The 21,472-nt window shown below is 37.3% G+C and overlaps 1 protein-coding gene across 1 annotated transcript in view; it reads left to right on the top strand.

The window, feature by feature from the left end:
- Positions 1-21,472, top strand: part of Gclc (glutamate--cysteine ligase) — a 67,145-nt gene that overhangs the window by 42,941 nt on the left and 2,732 nt on the right. The window contains 10 exon segments of the mRNA XM_067112566.1: positions 8,744-8,853; positions 12,372-12,557; positions 12,715-12,887; positions 14,801-15,018; positions 15,391-15,424; positions 15,427-15,586; positions 16,668-16,839; positions 17,471-17,668; positions 20,360-20,503; positions 20,939-21,120. Coding sequence (XP_066968667.1) covers positions 8,744-8,853; positions 12,372-12,557; positions 12,715-12,887; positions 14,801-15,018; positions 15,391-15,424; positions 15,427-15,586; positions 16,668-16,839; positions 17,471-17,668; positions 20,360-20,503; positions 20,939-21,120 — 1,577 coding nt within the window.

Raw genomic sequence — 21,472 nt, 5'->3', positions numbered from 1 at the left:
AAAGGATGAGAAATTCTGTTTATATGTTATGCTATATAATGAAAGTACACAGAGAAATGAGAAACCAAGTAAAGCTTTTTAAAGCTTTATTATGAAAGTGGCTGTTTTATTAGTTTTGCATAGTTTCTCTTTTGACTTCTCTCAGTACAGACGTTTCAGTTTAGAACTGGTCGGGTCGGCGAGATTAAAAGGACTGACGACCTTAATCCAGGTTAAGAGAGTTTCTTTGTTCTTCTCACAATTAGACGTAAAGGAAGACAGTGACAGCGCTGCGCAGATAAATATCATGACCGAATCGTCAGTTCTGGAAGGTTATACACACCTGGTTTCTGTTTCACGCCTTCCCATAAGGACAACCGTTTTTCCCTTTGCTCAGAGTTAAGTGGCCCCTCGGATTCAGTTTATTGTGGGAAATGGAACGGTTCCATTGGTTGCCAAAGTGCTTAAGTGCTTTTCTGCGAAGCGGTGGGAAACGGGAAGCTGTTGATACTCAGAGAGAGAGAGAGAAACGGGCTCCGAAAGAAATTTTGGGAAGTGGGCAGATGCAAAGTCAGAATATCAGATTTTGAAAACTTTTCTTCGCCGGGTTTTGCGATGTCATGATGCAGGGAGTTTCGAGCTGATTTTGACGCACACACACACACATACTGTATATGTATATATATATATATATATATATATATATATATATATATATATATATATATATATATATATATGTTGCGTGTGTGTGTGTATACATACACACATTATTTATATATATATATATATATATATATATATATATATATATATATATATATATATATATATATATATTTATATATATTTATATTTATTTATTTATTTATATATATTGTGTGTAATATATATATATATATATATATATATATATATATATATATATATATATAGAGAGAGAGAGAGAGAGAGAGAGAGAGAGAGAGAGAGGCGGGGGTGGGGGGGCGTCGGGTTAACAAAAAGATTAAGGTGCCTAGCACGTCCTCCCTATTTTAAAACATTTTCGAATTTACCGATGTGTTAAAATAACACGAAAGCTTCATCTCCATCTGCATTCAGTTCCTGTGGCCTCTGCTATATTTATCGCCGCATGTGACCTGAAAATGCATTGCTCTCTCTCTCTCTCTCTCTCTCTCTCTCTCTCTCTCTCTCTCTCTCTCTCTCTCTCTCTCTCTCTCTCTCTCTCTCTCTCTCTCTTTCAAAGCCCTAAATTGCCCTCTTCTTAGACATTGCCTCTGATTGCTGGATGGCACAGAATGCGTCTTCCTTCTCTTCCTCCTGTCCCCTCCTCTTCCTTTTCTTCCTCCTCTTCCTCCTTGTTATATTTTATACTGTATTCTCTTACCCTTCCTTCCTGTTATCCCGTCTGTTGTTCCTGATTTTTTTCTTCCTGTTCTCCTCTTCTGTTATTCCTGATTCTTCGCGATAAATCTTCCTTCCCTTCCTGCTGTCCTCGCCTCTTCCTTTTCTTATTCTTCTTCCTCCTTGTATATTTTAGACTTTTTTCTCAAATTCTTCCTTCCGTTATTCTCTTTCATTCTTCCTGATTCTGTTTCTGTTTCCATTTATTATAAGTTGTCTATTAGTTTTTCCACGTCTCTTTATTTGCATTGTTTTTTTTTTTTTTTTTTTACCCTCCTTCCAGTCTTTTTCTTTTTTCTTTTCCTCTCTGTCTTTCCTTTACCCTCGGTCCTATTTACTCTCATTTCCCTCAGCGCCCCTTTTACCGCCTTTATTCTTTCTTCTTTTTTTTTTTTTAATTTTGTGTTCATGTGACGCCTGATGAAACAGCCTGTAAGTCAACGATGTTGCTATAATTTACTTTGAGTATTGTTCAGAACGTGACTATTAACATTTTTATTCTTTGTTGTTATTTTAATTCTTATCTTTGACCGTTTTGTTGTGCTTCTGTTTATTGTTGTTTTCGTAAGCTGTAGTCCTGATAAAGGTAGTGATAAGTAAATCCTAATGTTGTAATCAGTGATACCATGACTTTCAGCTGCATTTATTTTTATCACCAGTTTTTACGATTAATTTTCAATGTCAGCATTACAAGTCTCGGTGATATTGTTGTGTGTTTTTCTTTTCGAATGTTTTTTTTTATGACTTTCGCATCATTTACCGCCATTTTCGTTGCTGTCATTCTTGTGTCCTTGAACGCACTCTCAAGAGGCGACGCGTCATCACGTGTCAGCCAGCGTGCTCTCTCGTACGCTGACAGTGCTTGCTGACAGGCCGCCAGCAAGCATTGCTTTTCAGGCCCATGGCGGGCACCAGAGCTGCTCAAGTGTTCTCTCTCTCTCTCTCTCTCTCTCTTATTTTGCTTTCTCGAGAAAGTGTTCTCGTGGTGGTTAAGATACAAAATCGTGATTTCTTTCCTTTAGCTTATTTGAGACTGAATGGTTTTGTGCGCATGTCAATTTCATATCCTTGACATGGGCATGCGCGCATACCCTCGATATTTAACAGGGGGTTCCGGAGAAAGATAGATCAGTTATACGTTACGATTTTGACAGTATTCTGAACTGGACGGTTATCAGCATAGCGCTTGTATGCATCTTCTTTTGTTTTCTTGCAGAGTCACCGTTCAGTCGAGTCACTTATTCGCCAAGACTGCAAGTTGTGCTGAACAGTAAAATGCTCATTAATTAAGTGGCTTGTTTTGCTATTTAATAGGACAGGGAGTGAAGGCTGCGAGTCTTTGTGTTTGCTAGAATGCTCGGCTTTCGGGGGGCTGCAAATGTTGCTATTCCATAAAGTACTCTGTTAGAATGCAAGTCTTGTCATGCGTTAGATTCGTTATATATTACGCTTCAGGCCTTCCCGTCCCAACGAAGGACGAGGAAACGGGAGAGTGGGTGACGTTCTTAGGAATAAGGACGAAGCCTTTGTCCGGATCCATCTCAAAATCCAGTGGACGCGTCCTTGGCCCATGGCCAACCCTTCCCCCAAAATTTCACAGAATTTCTTCCGTAGCTTTTCATCGGACTGCTTTTGCGGTGCTGGTGAGAAACATGGATCGTTCACTTTGCTAGTTCGTGTATTTTTTTTTTTTTATTTTCGACATTTGGGAATGAATGAAATATACGGACGACCTCCTTGGATCGTGGTGAACAGATGAGAATTCATTTAGTCTTGAGTTTGTTAGACCACGAGTTCTTCATGACATACCCTCTTGTCTAATTATGGAGCACTCTTCGTCTTCTGTTGTTATTTTATTATAATTATCACCATTACCATTATTAGTAGTAGCGTTATTATTAACAGGAACAGTGCAGTTCGAATGTAATATGAAATGTGAAATGCTTCTTTGAAACTACAACGATTAATCGAAAAGAGAAATCGATAGAGAGAGAGAGAGAGAGAGAGAGAGAGAGATTACTATAAAGGTTAATGTCGTACTCTATTAGAACTGTTTTGTATATGTATATATATTCTATATATGTGTATATGTATGTATGTATGTATATATATATATATATATATATATATATATATATATATATATATATATATATATATATATATATATATATATATATATATATATATATATATATATATATATATATATATGTATGTATATATATAATGTATATTGAAAGAGATAGATAGATGTATGTGTGTGCGTGTGTGTGAGAGAGTTAGCGTGTGCGTTTGCCCCAAGAGGCATCATTCAAATTCATCCTTTGTCGTACAGCCGAAGATTCTCACGGCCGTGGAGCGACTGAGGTGCATGAGTTGACGTGAAGTTTTGTCCTTGGAGAAGAAGAAGAGAGAGAGAGAGAGGTGGGGGTGGGGGTGGGGAATAGTAGATTTGGCTGATGCCTAAAGTAACTTGATTACCTGAAGGTTTTTCGTCTGACGCTTCTAGTACTGACTTGGTGTTTAGCTGCGGACTGTCACTCGATGGGCCGGAGTTCAATTCCCCGACCGGCTGATGAAGAGTTAGAGGAATTTATTTCTGGTGATAGAAATTCATTTCTCGCTATAATGTGGTTCGGATTCCACAATAAGCTGTAGGTCCCGTTGCTAAGTAACCAATTGGTTCTTAGCCACGTAAAATAAGTCTAATCCTTTGGGCCAGCCCTAGGAGAGCTGTTAATCAGCTCAGTGGTCTGGTAAAACTAAGGTATATATAATTAACTTTGCTGTTTCAGCAACGCACGAGAAGAGGGGATGTATCGTTTCCCACTTCGCCATGTGCTTGAAAGTTAAAAGTTTTTTTTAGTGAAGTCGCATAAATGATGTACCGCCTGGCACACTGTAGATAGACAGTACTAAGGTTCGTTGCATCGTCCCCACTTAGGCCTCAGGTTCCTTGCTTTCTGCCTTTTAATGATTACCTGTTCTCTTGCTCCAAAATGGCCTGTGGGTCATGAACTTCACGTTTAGGCCGTAGGCCTAACGTCTCACAACTCCGACCCTCTATAATGCCACCGTCATTTTTGACGGCCTGGATACGTCATGGATAGGTCATATGTTGATACTTAATTCCGTTGAATCTCCAGATTTAGTTCATATGTATTTTTGTGAAATGTGAGTAAAAGAGATAATTATGTCCTGTACATTAGCTAGGCGAAGGTTTTGTCCTTGCAAGGGCAGGAGGGTGTCTGTAAACAAATGCTCAAAGTGAACCAAATTTAAGTCACTGAACCAATGCAAATCCTTGACAACCGCGCTCGAGTGAGTACCTGGCAGTGTTTATGTCAGAGCTGTTGTCGAAGGTTGGTGCTTGCTTTGGGGGCTTCGCATGACGCAATCAAGCGGGCTCGGGAACGCATGCGCGCGCGCGCGCACTCACACAAACAGACTGTCTGCCTGGCTTGATCTGCTCACTGAATTACGCAATAGCAGGCTGAAAATGACTTGATTCTTTTCCCTGGTAACAACGTATGGTGTGTGTGTGTGTGTGCGTGCGTATATGCAGTTCTCTCTCTCTCTCTCTCTCTCTCTCTATATATATATATATATATATATATATATATATATATATATATATATATATATATATATATATATATATATATCATTTCATCTCTCTCTCTCTCTCTCTCTCTCTCTCTCTCTCTCTCTCTCTATATATATATATATATATATATATATATATATATATATATATATATATATATATATATATGCAGTATATATATCCTTTGATTTATAAAATCTTGCTTTCATGATGGCTCTGGTTTTTTTCTTCATTTGACATATCATTGTCATCTCTCTCTCTCTCTCTCTCTCTCTCTCTCTCTCTCTCTCTCTCTCTCTCTCTCTCAACAAAATGAGAAGAGCCACTTCACCTTGTGAAGTGGCTTGAGAGGGAAAGAAGTGTTGAAGTGTCACTCTTGAAGAAAAAGGAAATAATTTGCCTTTATAGTGTGTTTTATAGAGAGAGAGAGAGAGAGAGAGAGAGAGAGAGAGAGAGAGCGTAGTTATCATGTGACAGTGCATCATAGAGAGAAACGGAGTTTACTTGCGTGTCCATTTTGAGAGAAATAGAGCAAGAGATTTAAGCTCTTGCGTGGCACTGTATATTAGTGAGAGAATTTTTATGAAGCGTCATTTTACTGTTGTTTAATATGTTAGCGTCTTTCAGAGGGATGGAGAATTTAGTTGTATGTAGTGTTAGCTTTAAGGGAGAGTTTAGTTATGTAACAAATGAAAGAGAGAGAGTAGTCGTAATGATTTGAATTTAGTAGATCCACAGTTGGAAAGTAGAAATGGAACTACAAAAATGGACGCTGAAAACTGCGAAAAAAAATCTTCCAGATTAAAAATATTGTACCACAGTCATGTAGATCTCTCTCTCTCTCTCTCTCTCTCTCTCTCTCTCTCTCTCTCTCTCTCTCTCTCTCTCTAATGAAGGCTATTTCACATAACTGAATAAGCTACGCATTATGTAATCTTAATTGTTCATACGTACGTATATCTGTCAGGACTCAGACTTACGCTCTTCTGTGTATGCAGTGGAGGTAGAAACGTCTCTCAAGCCTTTGTGTTCTGTATTCTGGCGTGGACATGTCTGCCATTTTTATTTCCTCCTCGAATTCAAGGTTCCTGGATCGTAGAACGTTTCCTAAAGCTGAGGGATTGTTGGAGCTGAGGTGTGTGTCGGATTTAATATATATATATATATATATATATATATATATATATATATATATATATATATATATATATATATATATGTGTGTGTGTGAGTTTCTTGATTTATTTATTCATTGTTTGTTTGTGTAAGTTCATTGTGAAGGATTCAGGTTAGTTCATCAGTTGGAGAACGAATATGGGCTTCTATTCCTAGTTTGTACTTTGAAGCCACAAGCCACATAGGGTATTTGGGAAAGCCGGCATGTTGGTGAAAGATATATATATATATATATATATATATATATATATATATATATATATATATATATATATATATATATATATATATATATATATATCTCCCCTTTATTGCTGCGTGCGTGCTTCTAGGAAGCGGAACACTCCTGTTCGTCAGTGACTCGTCTAATGGAAGATGCGTCAGCAAAAGCCCAACTTATCCTCTTTAGTTGTAAAGCTGATGATCTGACGGCACGAGGTTGTGCATTCAGAGTACAGTCCTTAAGTAGACAGACAGACAGAAGGGTATTAGTAGGGTAAAAATTCTTTAGGGGAAGTTCCCTCCCCGAGCACAATACTTTGCGGATTCTTTTCTTCCTTTGCTCGTCATTTAGAGAGCGGCCTCATCCTAAATGCGAAGCAGGAAGTTGGCCCGGGATGTTTTCATTTGCCTTTTAATATGTAGTTTATCGATTTTTTTTTTTTAAATTACAGTCCTGGTACTATACCCCGCACACAGTCCTGGCAATAACTCTTGTGTGTTGAGTGACATCTGGAATGCGGTATGTGAAATATTCACACCAAGAGGGGTGCTTAAAGTTGTAGGATTATTGGGAAAAATGCGATCTTTCCCTCTTTCCCTTTAAACTCTGGCGCATAAGGTGGAGTCTGTTCTGGTGTTTTAATCTTCGAGAAATTAGTGCACTTTTACTTTTTCTGAAGTACAGAGAACGTACTTCCTCCATTATTATCTCCTTCAAAAGAAGTTGGAAGGGCTGGAATGCTGCTTTTAAGCAACATTCACCATTGCCTTAAGTTTTCTTTTTTATTTTGCCGAAAGTAAGAAAGCGAAGCCGTACGTTCCTGCACTGTAGAATTAGAAGCCGAATTTGATCGTTACTTCAGCCAGTTAACTCTAACGAAGATTGTGTCTTCTCTCAAACAATCATGCACTTCTCTTGGACGAAACATGTCTTTAGGATAAAAAATATTTACCTTGGCTAAGAGATTGTTGTGAACACGGGTATGCGAAAGGCATCCCTGACTAGTTGAACTTCACAGACTTATTCAAGGTCACATATTTATTCAGGCTAGTTTCTGTGTGCTGAATAACCTTAGGAATGAAGATTTAAAGAAGCTGATTTTGTCTTGGTCTGACTACTACTTAGATTTATCCAGCTTTGTGCTGGCACAGGCTCTTGCTCTATAGCAGCCTGTAATTGGTTTGATTGCCAGCTTAACACGCGTGTGAAATAAAGATAATTTTTATTATGAATTTTTTTTATTCAACGAGGGATTTAGCCAGTTCTTATCTTAGCGACAGATATATTCGTTAAATTTCCATAACTCGTGGATAGAATAGAGCCAGTCTCCCTGACATAAACTTGAATTGAAATAAAGAAAAAATTCATTCTCACTTTATTACGAAGCTTTAGAGCTCTCCTCGTGCCGCCAACAACTGTGGGTCAGACCAGCAACACCTGTTGGCCATTCATATAACCGATTTTGGGCAGGAGGTATTTTGCGAACGTTTATTTTTGCGAGAATAACTCAGCCTGTTGCGAGTTCTCTTGTCTGCTGACTTTTAGCGATTTCTTATTTCAGCAAGAGTTTTGTTACCTGTTTGCATGCTTTTGAATCAGCACTGGATAGCGAATCTGTATTCAAGTGAGAATTACTCCACTTGTTACCGAGATATTTAAGTTAGCTATTATTGCATATCAGTAATTGTTTGTGCGTCCTACTGTAATTTCACTGAGAGTGCTGTTGTATACTTGTTTACGGGTTTATATTTTAACGAGACTTTTTGTTTTACTTGTGTGGGTTTTTATTCAGGAGAAAATTTGAAGACTTGGTATATGAACTTGTCAGTAGGTGATGTAACTCTTGATGAAGTAAGAACTGGACGAGTAGGTTCTGTTGAGTACTTTTGCACCGTCACGGGCGCAAGTCGAGTGCAGAATAAATCCCTTGTCTCGTAGCTGTGATAATTATTGTTTTCGTTCTTTTCTCCTGTTATTATTTGTAAGTTACATAAACATCATTTTTAATTGCATGTAAAGATGGGCAGTATTTACACATCACACATCTGGTTCACTATAAATCGAAATTTCTTTTTTCTTTTCCTCAATGTGTGCTTGTTTGAAAACCCCAGCACCGACATTTCTCTTTGATTGTTTGTTATATCTTTGTATTTTTCACACGCGTTCTTATTGTTGTATGGAAACTTTCAATTCAGGTAACTCTGGTTTTAAATTACAGTAATTATAGGGATTAAAGTTAAACCTTATCTTCGTCTTGTAATGATAATGATAAAGCTTTAGAATCTTGGATTCAGAACAGTTGTCATTGTTATAACACCACTAAAGACTCTACATCTTCTTCTTCGTCGCAGATTGAATACATGATCATCAAGCTGGACCACGAGAACAGGAAGGCCAGACTCTCCCTGCGCGGCTCAGAACTCCTGGAAGTGCTCAGAGAAGCAGAAGAAACAAATCCCAAGTGAGCGAATCCCATTTATTTGGCGAAGCTAGTTTTGATAGTTGATCTCATTCTCCTTGTTTCTGTTTTATCGATGCTAATTTCTTTTTTGTTTCCTTCTGTTGGATAGCTGATTTCATTATTATTCTTGTTTCAGGGTTAATTCCATTTCGTTTCCGTACGTTTGATAGCTTATTTCAATTTTCTTCCTTCTGTTGGATAGCTAGTTTCATTTTTACTCCTTCCGTTGGATAGTTAATTTCATTTTTATTCCTTCTGTTCAATAGATAATTTAATCTTTTCTTCCTTCTGTTTTGGTAACTAATTTCATTTTTATTTCTTCTGTTTGATGAATAATTTCATTTTTATTCTTTCTGTTTGATAACTAATTCAATTCTTCTTCCTTTTGTTTGATAACTAATTTCATTTTTATTCTTTCTGTTTGATAGATAATATAATTTTTCTCCCTTTTGTTTGATAACAAATTCATCTTTTCTTCCTTCTGTTTGATTGCTTATTTAATTTTTCTTCCTCTGTTTATAGCTAATTTCATTTTTCTTCCTTCTGGTGGATAGCTAATTTCATTTTTGTTTCCTTCTGTTTAATAACAAAATCCTTTTTTCTTCCTTTTGTTCGATAGGTTATTTTATTTTTCTTCCTTCTGTTTGATAGCTAACTCCATTTTCATTCCATTTATTCCATTTATTCGATAGCTAATTCGTTTGTTCTTCCTTCTATCCAAGTGCTAATTCCATTTTTTTTTGTCTTTTTGATCGAATGCCAGTTCCATTATTCTTCCTTCTGTCCGAGTGCTAATTCCATTTTTCGTCTTTTAGATAGCTAATTCCAGTTTTCTTCCCTCTGTTCTATAGCTGAGTCCATTTTCTTCCTTCGGTTCAATAAATAATAGAATTTTACTTCCCTTTGTTCAATAGGTAACTCCACTTTTCTTGATAGCTAATTCCGTTTCTCTTCTGTTCGAGTGCCAAATCCATTTTTCTGCCTTCTGCTCAATTTTTCTTGTCTTTGACAGCTAATTCCATTTTTCTTCTTTCTTCTGTCGAATAGAATGAAGACAAATGGAATTACCATTTCGACAGAAGGAAGTAAAATGGAATTTGCTATCGAACAGAAGGAAGAAAAATATTGTTTATTAAAGATAAGGACGAAAAATGGAATTAGGTTACCTATTGAACCTGTTCAATAACTAACTCCACTTTTTTCTCTCTGTTCGAGTGCTAATTCCATTTTCTTCCTTCTGTTCAAAAGGTAATTCCATTTTTCGTCCTTCTCTTTAATACATAATATTTTTTCCCCCTTCTGTTCGCTAGCAAATTCCATTTTACTTCCTTCTGTCCAAATGGTAATTCCATTTCTCTTCATTCTATTCGATAGCTAATTCAGTTTTTCTAATTTTATTTTTTTTATCTTTCTGTCCAATAGCTAATCCTGTTTTTCTCCCATCAGTTCGATATTTAATTCTATTTGTCTTCTGTTGGATAGCTAATTTCATTTTTTTCTCATCTGTTAGATAGCTAATTTCATTTTTTTCTCATCTGTTAGATAGCTAATTTCATTTTTTTCTCATCTGTTAGATAGCTAATTTCATTTTTTTCTCATCTGTTAGATAGCTAATTTCATTTTTCTTCTTCCATTTGCCATCCTTCCATCCGATAGCTAATTTCATTATTCTTCCTTCTTTGCTATAGCTAATCTTATTTTTCTTCAGTTAGATAGCTAATGCCACTTTCCTTCCATCTGTTAGGTAGTTAATAATTCATTTTTCTTCTGTTTTGTAGCTAATAACATGTTTCCTCTTTCTGTTCGATAGCTAATTTTATTGTTGTTCTTCTGTTTGATAGTTAGTTCCAGTTTTCTTCCTTCTGTTTAATAAACAGTAACATTATTCTTCCTTCTGTTAGATAGCTAATTCTATTTTTCTTTCTTTTGTTAGACAGCTAATTCCATAATCCTCCTCCTGCTTGACAGCTAATTTCATTTTTATTCCTTCTCTCTGACAGCTGATCCCCATTTTCCTCCCTTCCGTTTGAAAGCTAATGCCATTTTTGTTTTCCTTCTGTGCGATAGTTAATTCCATTTTATCTCTGTTCGATGACTAATAACATTTTCATTCTGTTCGATACCTAAGTCCATTTATCTTCCTTATGTTCAATAACTAATTCCATTTTCCTTGTTTTTTCCATATTTTTATTTCTCATGCATATGTGTAATCGGTAATTCCATTTTTTATCAAGTGTGACATTTTTTCCCATATTTTTATTTCTCATGCATATGTGTAATCGGTAATACCATTTTTTATCAAGTGTGACAGATAATTCCTTATACTTCCCCCCCCCCCAACCTTTTTTTTTTACCGGTACAGCTGTTATCTCAGCCCCTCTTGGACAGGCAGATCAATTTTTCCTCTCTGCGTGTGGCAAATAATTCAATGTTGAGTGCTCCTAATCTAAAAATACTTCCATGTTCCTGTTCCTGTTAGACAGAAAATTGTTCATGCCTTAGATCGTTTCACTTTTTTATCAGTCTAGTTAACAGATAATTCCAATTTTCCTGGTTTTCAGATGATTATAGTTTTCACCCTCTGATTGATATGATTTTAGTTTTCATCCTCCTATTTGGCACATAAATCCGGGTTTCCTCCTTTCTAGAAGATAAGCAGGGCAATGATTATTTCCTAGTCTCTTATTATCGAATATGCACCATTTTTCATACTCTTTTTTGATTCACAGTTCTGTGTTTCGTGTTTGTGTTTGGCAAGGAATTCGTTTTTCAATATTAATTAACGCGAAAATGATGATTAATTTTTTCCGTCTTCCTTTGCAATAACAAGTTGATTTTTGGCTCCTGAAATTCCCTTTTTTTCATGTCTCTCTTTGCCATAATTCAATTAATCATGCCCTTATTCTGATGTATTTAGTGTGCCATGCATCTTCTTTGAAAAATCCACTTTCAAGTTCATGCTTGAGAAAATATATTCATTCATGGTTAAGCTTTTCATGCCTGTGTTTGACAGAATTATTATTTCAATCCCCAGACTGAAAAATAACTCGGCTCCCATGCTGCTTTTGTTGAATTGCTCTTCCTTTGAAAGTCTTGTTTGACAGTGATTCCCCACGTCATGCTCTTGTTTAACAAATGCTGCCATTTGTCAAACTGCTTTCGTAATTGTTGAAGTGGAATCATCTTTCCGTGTATCCCATTTACAGATTCAGTGACCAGACATCAGACGGAAATCAAATATATACAGAGAACTGTATTAATATTTGGTTTAAGTGTAAGATATTTAATAACATCAAATATCAGACGTAGACGTTACAAGACCCTGAACTTTGTACACAATTCAAATAATTTCTGTATAAAAAATCTTCCTGTACGTACGTAAACACATCCAACCCCCCTTGCTTACTGTTATTAAAACCTGTAAATCCCTTTTCAAGTATTAGTTGCACCTGATGACTGAGGAAAACTTCTTTAAACTCCTTTACCTCTATGTCATATCCCTTTTCTTTTGCTTACAGAGAGGTGAGATCTCTATGGCGTCCCGAATATGCCGAATACATGGTTGAAGGGACGCCGGGCCACCCGTACGGGTCACTGGTCCAGCACTTCAACATCGTGGAGCACAACATGAGCTTTCGCAGGAGTGAGGTTCAGAGCTTGCTCCAACCCGACGAAGTCGTCCTTTCGTTGACCAGCTTCCCTAGGTGAGCTCTTCTCTCTCTTGTTTCAAATTCCATATGTGAAGGCGCTTAGCATTATTAGTATTATTATTACGATATCATCATCAACGTATGCTCTCTAAAATAAGCCTCAGGCACACAACAATCAATAACCCATATCAATCTTGTCTCTCTTCGACAGACTGGGATGCCCCGACTTCACCTACCCGCCGACCAAACCCGACCCTTCTTCAGGGGCTTCTCGCTCCTTATTCTTTCCGGCGGAGGCAATCACTCAGAGCCACCCACGGTACTCGAATCTGACACGTAACATCCGGGAACGCAGAGGAGAGAAGGTCGCCATTAATGTACCAAGTAAGTTTCTGGTCTCTGAAATCATTATGGTTTTCCTGTCTCAGGTCTCTGAAACTTGTCATGGTTTTGTGATTCTCTGGTTTCTTCGAAAGTGTCAATGATTTTGCAAGTCTTACACCTTGCAAGGCTTCAGTTGGTTCGTGAGTCTGGTCTCTTAAACAACTTTAGAGTCTGATTTCAAGGTAAACTGTCAAACTTGGAGATTCTGGTTACTTTGAAAGTTCCAGTTTTTAACAATTTTCTTTAATGCTCTCTGGATGTTTTGATGGTATTCTGATCCCCTTGCCTATCCGGAAATGTCATGAGTTTGAGAACCTTTAGGCCCTGTGGATGTTGCCATAGTTTTGCTTGTGGCTTCACGGAGCAGGAGCGACTTACAACGACTAGCATCTTAATAGAAATATCAAGATCCTCCTCTTGCAGTCCAGTATCTGCTCAACCAGGAAAGTTACCAGAGTATCGACTATCTCTGTTAGGCTGCCCGCACATGGGACACTTTTAGTGGAAGGTGGCTGTCCATTAAGTGGTCAGCCACTTAGTGGCCAGCTGATAATATCAGATTTTACAGTGGTGTGGCCAAGAAATAGACATGGTTGCCACTTTGTACCCACTCTTTTAGTGTCGTCCACTCTTAGTGACCCGTCTGCTGTCTTCTATACAAACACATGTGTTCCATTTCTTTTTATTTTAGTGGCCGGCCACTTAATGGCTGGTCTCTTTCCACTAAAACTGTCCCATGTGCAGGCTGCCTAAGCACACAGGACACTTTTAGTGAAAGGTGGTTGGCCACTAAAATAAAAAAAAAATAGAACCTGTGTCTGTATGGAAGACCACAGACAGACCACTAGAAGTGGACGACACTAAAAGAGTGGGTACAAAGTGTGCACGATAAGTTCAGAACAGGTAAAGATTTAAGAGATGAAAGGTTCAGTTATCTTGTGAGATATTTTTCAGCCTGGAAGGTAAATAGCAAATTTATTATGAATGTTGTCTGCTGTTTGACAAATGCTTTGCAGTACTGTGAGTAGATAATGAAAGGAAAAAGGTCTACAATCGTCTCCTGGTGGTTTGAATTGAATATAGAATTGAACTGAATTGAATAAAGAGTTTAGGCCAAAGGCCAAGCACTGGTACCTATGAGGTCATTCACCGCTGAAACGAAAATTGACAGTAAAAGGTTTGAAAGGTGTAACAGGAGGAAAACCTCTCAGTTACACTATGAATCAATTGTTAGGAGAGAGTGGAAAGTAAGATGGAAGAAAGAGAATGTAAAAGGAAGTACAGTACAGTAAAAGGAACGAAAGAGGTTGCATCTAGGGGCCGAAGTTACGCAGCAAATAACCTGAAGTAATGCCTAAAATTGCACCGCGTGAGGTGTGCCGACTGCACTACCCCCATACGTGGCCTGGCAGTTATATATATATATATATATATATATATATATATATATATATATATATATATATATATATATATATATATATATATATATATATATATATATATATATATATATATATATATTATGTTATGCGTGTGCGTTTGTGTTTGTGTGTATATAGATATACACATATATATATATAATATATACATATATATTTATATATATGATATATAATATAAGTACAGTATATATATATATTTATATATAATATATATATATATATATATATATAATATATATATATATGTATATATATATATATATATATATATATATATATATATATATATATATATATATATATATATATATAGAGAGAGAGAGAGAGAGAGAGAGAGAGAGAGCGCGTGTGTGCATGCATATGATATTACCATTTTCCTTACACTACATGCTATGTTTTTAAAGCTGCATAGGGTCACGTCGGAGTTTACAACGAACTAATCACGTACATATCCTTCCAACTCCTCAGTTTACAAGGACCTCAAAACGCCCAGTCCATTCATAGAGGACTTGACTCAGTACGGCGACGACGGCACGTCGGCAGAGGCGGCGAAGGTGGACCACGTCTATTTGGACGCCATGGGTTTCGGTATGGGATGCTCGTGCCTCCAGATGACTTTCCAGGCCTGCAACATTGGCGAGGCCAAAGTCTTGTACGACCACCTCACCCCGCTGTGCCCCGTCATGGTGAGTTTTCAGTCGTTCCTTCTGTATTGTTATTCTTCTTGAGTCGGATGAGGGAATTGCGTGATGTGAATTTTATCAGCTTGCTGTTATACGCTTCTTTCCTTGTTTCAGTGAATTTTGTAGGAATACCTAAACGTGTATCACTCGAGTTACACGAGAAGTTCTCAGAGCTTTCCTCCAGCTCCTCTGGGTAGTGGCAGTAAAGCTAAAGGAGAGCTCCAGAAGACTTCTGTCTCGTATTACTACACAATTCATTATTAATAATGCTGTGCGGATGTTGCTGAAAGAACAAAAAAACATAATTCACAAGTGAACGTCATCAAGATAACTCTAATAGTAATACAGATTAAAGCAAACGTCAAATTTTTCCAGCTTGCCCTGACGGCTGCGAGTCCGATTTTCCGGGGCACCTCACTGACGTCGACTGCCGATGGGACGTGATCTCTGGGTCTGTCGACTGCCGGACGAGAGAGGAACGTGGCCTTGAACCCCTCAGGAATGATAGATTTGTGATACCCAAGTCCCGGTACGACTCCGTCGACTGTTACCTCTCGGAGTGCGGAGCAAGGTAGGCTGGGTCAAGTGTTTTATTCATAGGTGTGCGTGGAATCGGAATCTTTCAGCTCTTATTACCATGCGAGTAGCCTCCAAATCACTGAACCAGACCACTGTGTTGACTTGCTTACAAGGCTTCATAGAAGGTTTTGTTCTTAGGCGAAAATTAACTTTGGACAAATTTGACGATGTTAGACTGCCAGCTTTTAAAAGGACTGTTGTAAAAAGGCAGAAAGAGCAACGCTGTGCGGAATTTTCGGAAAAATAAAATTAATGCTTCCATGAAAATAAATTTGACCCGAGGTTTTCCATCACTGAATCCATCTTGTAAGGATCAAGATTTCTGTCTTATATGTAAAGCGGGAGATTAATTGTTGGCTCTTGGAGGAATAGTGGTAACCCATTGTGACATACCATTGGTGTCGTCCTTACAGATGAATTGTTCCATGTAAGGGAAACAGTGATACACCATTGTTGTCTTACGTAAAGGGGAATAATTCACTTTTAGGGAAACTTGGATACACAATTGTTTCCCTATTTATAGGTGAATTGTTCACTTTTAGAGAAACAGGCACACATCATTGTTGTCTTTCTTACAAGAGAATTGTTCAGTTATGAAGGAACAATGATATACCACTGTTGTCTTCCTTACAGGCGAATTGTTCCCTTTTAATGGGGCAATGACCCACCATTGCTGTCTCATAAACAGGTGAATTGTTGACTTTAAGAACAATAATTCTGCACTATTGTTTTATAAGTTATTATAGGGAAAAGTGATTCACAGTTGTTTTACAATACAGGCAAATTTTTCACTTTTAGAGAAACAGTGATGCAACTTTTTTTTTTCTCACTTACAGGTGAATAGTTTACATTTAAAGGAACAGTGAACACCATTGTCGCCATTTTTACCTTTATAAGTACAGTGATATACCATTCTTTTCATGTTTAAGCGTAATTGTTCCCTTTTACTTGTATGAAGAGACAGGGACAATGCCACGCCATTGTGGTCCTATTGACAGCCAAATCTTCACCTTCACAGGTACAACGCTGTGCCATTTGTTGCCGTACTGACAGTTGCTTTGTCTCTCTTGCAGGTACAATGACATACCATTAGTGTACGATAAAGAAATCAAACAGAAACTGCTCGATAACAAAGTCGAAGAGTCCGTTGCGCAACACATCGCTCATCTGTTCATCCGGGATTCGATATCGCTCTTCTCCGAGAAGCTGCACCAAGATGATAAGAGAGAGATGGATCATTTTGAAGTAAGATTCCCTTCGCTCGGCCTTTGCAGTTCTCTGTGCTTTCCTTGGTTTGTTGCACTCGATGCCCTTAAATTGATGTTCAGAAAATATTTTGTGTAAAGCAGAAGTTTGCGTTGATTAGCGTACTTCGTGCGTGAACAAGTAATAATGACAAATATTACTTTCATTTAATTATTTATGATGGGTGTTCTGTTTTTTAAAAAATACTGTAAGCACTAGTAAAGTTTCTGTTGAATGTGTTAATTGGCAAGAAACTGAATTGGATATTTGTTTATAGAGGTGCTCTGTTTTTTAACAAAAACAAAATACAGTATCAAGCTAGTGGAATGTATGCCACAATACTTTTTATTTAGCATATAAATTATAAAGTTTCTAAAAATAGCTCTTTGTAATGTAAACTCATAAGACAGCTCTTAGTACTGTAATGTATATTCATAAGATAACTCTTAGTGCTGTAATGTATATTTCTAAGATAACTCTTAGTAACGTATGGTCATCAGTTATCGTAGATTTATTTTTCATGTATCGTATAATGACATAAAAGTTCGTAAGGTTTAAAAAAGTATTTGAATGATAACTTCCGCCAAGTATCATAGAGGCTCTCTCCTAACAGCGTGTATTTTCTGTACAGAACATTCAGAGTACCAACTGGCAGACAATGCGTTTCAAGATCCCCCCAATCAACAGTGACATTGGCTGGAGGGTCGAATTTCGTCCGTGCGAAGTCCAGCTGACAGACTTCGAAAACGCTGCTTTCGGAGTGTTCATTGTGCTCCTGACGAGGGCGATCCTCACCTTCAAACTGAACACTCTCATTCCTATCTCGAAAGTAAGTCGGGTCGCAGTGCTTTCTCCCGTCAGTTGGTCCTTTTTGTTATGCTGTGAAGATGGAGAGCTGATTTGTCATCAGTGCATGTTCAGTAGCTTAAATATTCTGATAACATGCAGCAAAGAAGCTATAAATAAAAGGAATTGCTAATTATAGGGCAGGTAAATAAATCCTCCAATTTTCCACTGAAGAAAAGACAAAAATATGAAAACAGTAAGCTGGGTAAAATTCTTGGTGGAATTTCATTAACTAACACAAAGCGGACAAACAGGCAAATGTCTTGTCATCCAAAAAGTCTCAAGTGTGATATCCCAGAGGTTGTTAGCACGTGTTGTTGTATGTTGTTCTTGTGGAAAATTATAACGGGGTGTCCATAATACCTGAACGGTTATAGAGGTAAGGCACATTATTCTAGAAGAATTGTCAACAGTTAGGACGGGGTTCCTGTGATCTACCACTGACTTGTACGCTGATCAGTCAATCAATATCAAGTCCAAGGAGTGACGCACAATGTGCTGTCGTTCAGAAATGGTTTAACCAGAACACTGTTGGCAAGTTCGAAGAATTTACTCTTCATTTGTGAGAATTGCGTCACTGGAGTTGAAGAAGTTGACGGCCACTGGGCAAGAGAACGCAGAGAATTGATGACAAACGGCAGAGAGCAAAGCAGCTCTGGGATGGAGAAGGGATGTAAAGAAACTTTATTAATGCTTGTAGTGTGCATGTAGCCCACTACAGGTTATGATGTCCTATATATATATATATATATATATATATATATATATATATATATATATATATATATATATATATAGAAATCATCAACACACAATCACGTGTGGAACAGAAATAAATTTCTGACTCACGTCGGGATCGAACCCAGGTCTCTCAGGTGGAAAGCAAGGGCGTTATCCACTGGGCCATACAAGTCTAAAGAAGTTGGTGAGAGAGCAACTGCAAGGGAATTACCTGGGCAAACTAACTGCTTGCATACCAGCGAGTTTTCCCCAACTTCCAACTGTGTGACCCAACAGACAACATTTGTTATCCCTTCTGTGAATAAGATAGAAATCATCAACACACAATCACGTGTGGAACAGAAATAAATTTCTGACTCACGTCGGGATCGAACCCAGGTCTCTCAGGTGGAAAGCAAGGGCGTTATCCACTGGGCCATACAAGTCTAAAAGAAGTTGGAACCTGAGAGCAACTGCACCTGAGAGACCTGGGTTCGATCCCGACGTGAGTCAGAAATTTATTTCTGTTCCACACGTGATTGTGTGTTGATGATTTCTATCTTATTCACTCAGAAGGGATAATTCGAATGAAATGTTGTCTGTTGGGTCATTGCTGAGTCGGGAAGTTGGGGAAAACTTAACTGGTATGCAAGCAGTTAGCTTGCCCAGGTAATTCCTTTGGGTGCAGTTGCTCTCAGGTTCCAACTTCTTTTAGACTTGTATGGCCCAGTGGATAACGCCCTTTGCTTTCCACCTGAGAGACCTGGGTCTGATCCTGACGTGAGTCAGAATTTATATATATATATATATATATATATATATATATATATATATATATATATATATACACACACACTAACATATATATATATATATATATATATATATATATATATGTGTGTGTGTGTGTGTGGGGGGGAGGGAAAGATTTAGTAAAGAAAGTTCAAGCAGGAGAGAGAGATAGAAAGAGCAGAAGAACAGTAGAACAATTTTATAACGAAAAAGCAAGCAGAGAATAATAGGTAAAAAGTAATTTAACAACAATTAATATACAAAGTAGACATCGAAAAGAGTTAAAGGACAAAAGTGACAAAGACATACCAACTTTTGAGAACCTGGACTCAGGACTAAGTAACGATTTAAGACCTTCTCTGAGCTCACATGAGTAGGTGGTGAAAGCGACAGGGTAGACTAGTAAACGCAGGGACAATTATGGATACCAGATGGACAAAAAGGTTCATGCAAATGCCCCTCCATTATTAGGCCGCCAAAAGGCAACATAACAGTCCACAGATATCAGTGTTGATGCCCAGTAAAGAGAAACGCCTATGGCGGCCATCAGTAAAGAGAAAATTGTGTGATAATAAAGTTACACACATTATACATAGAGTGGAGAATAGAAAACACAGACAGTCCTTTCCAGGGAGAAAAGATTTGTATACCGTTATTGGATGTTATACTACAAAACAACTTCCAGAGTCGAGATCCTTATTAACATTATAGTAAAGTATCTGAAGGTAAAAGTTACAGCCTTTGATTCATTAGATATGTACGAAACACAAAATTCCACTTCAAAAGTCAGGAGGGAAAAGCCATTATTGAGCAGTTTATTGATAGAAAGCTGGCAGTTAAATGTAGTCTTATCTCATTTCATATTATATACAGTGTATATACTGTATATATATATATATATATATATATATATATATATATATATATATATATATATATAATATATATATATATACTGTATGTATATATATATGTATATATATATATATATATATATATATATATATATATAATATATGTATGTATATATAGTTATTTATTTATATAAATAAATATATATATATATATATATATATATATATATATATATATATAATATATATATATGTGTGCGTGTCTATGCATGTATGTATGTATTTATACATCATTAATTTTTTTTAAGGTTGACGAGAACATGAAGAACTGTCAGAAGCGCAACGCAGTTCTGGAGCAGAAGCTGTGGTTCCGCCGTGATATCTTCTCTCGCGAATGTGATAAGGGAGACGACGCCAGTCAAATGACCGTGAATGAAATTATAAATGGAATGGTAAGGATTCGTCATTGGACTTTGGCCATCTTGTGCTAACGTTTTTTTTTTTTTTTTCTGCGATGGCAGCTAATACATATCTTATCATTTTATCAATTACAGTTGTAACTTGAGTCATCTTTCTCATACACCTTTGAGACTATTGTAGTGCCTTTTTTTTCCACTGCCGAATTTTATGTGGATTTATCGATGGACTTTGAATATCCTGCATCTCATGAACTACAGTCTTAATATGTGCATTTTGTGACGATGCTAAATTACACGTCTTCCTTTGAACAGTTGTAATGAAATTAGAATATTCTCTACTTGAATATTTATTAAGTGTAAGTTGTCATTTTAATTTTAATTTTTTGTGCTCTTGTAACCGTCCTCATGTACTCCTTTGAGGCAGTCCCATTGCTTTTGTTTATCACTTGAATCTGATCACCTTTGCAGGGTGACGAATTCATGGGTCTCGTCCCATTGGTGCGGCAGTATTTAGGATTGTTAGACATGGACGCCGACACAGCGTGCACTATTGGCCAGTATCTGAACTTCATAAGTGCAAGAGCCGCTGGAACAGCAATGACAACGGCAGCTTGGATCAGGAATTTTGTCACAACACACCCAGAGTACAGGTAATATGAGATTTCGAACTGCTGTAGCCCCTGGCGCACTGTAGGCATTACTTAAGGTTCTTTTCAGCGTCCCTTCCCCCAGCTGCAACCCCTTTCATTCCTTTCTCTGCACCTCCTTCCATATTCTCTTTCTTCCATCGGATTTTCCGCCCTCTCTAATAATTGCTTCATAGTGCAACTGTGAGGTTTTCCTCCCGTTACACCTTTTAAACCTTCCTACTGTCAGTTTCCCTTTCTGCGTTTAATGACCTCATAGGTTCCAGCGCTTGTCCTTTGGCCTAAATTTTATATTCTCGTCTACTCTATTCTCGAACTACTGTGCTTTGAAATGAAAAATGTTCCATTTTTTCAA

Source organism: Macrobrachium rosenbergii, chromosome 12, assembly GCF_040412425.1.
Source record: "Macrobrachium rosenbergii isolate ZJJX-2024 chromosome 12, ASM4041242v1, whole genome shotgun sequence".
NCBI classification, from domain to species: domain Eukaryota; kingdom Metazoa; phylum Arthropoda; class Malacostraca; order Decapoda; family Palaemonidae; genus Macrobrachium; species Macrobrachium rosenbergii.
The sequence above is the reverse complement of the archived record's forward strand: the minus strand, read 5'-3'. Positions and strand labels throughout refer to the sequence as shown.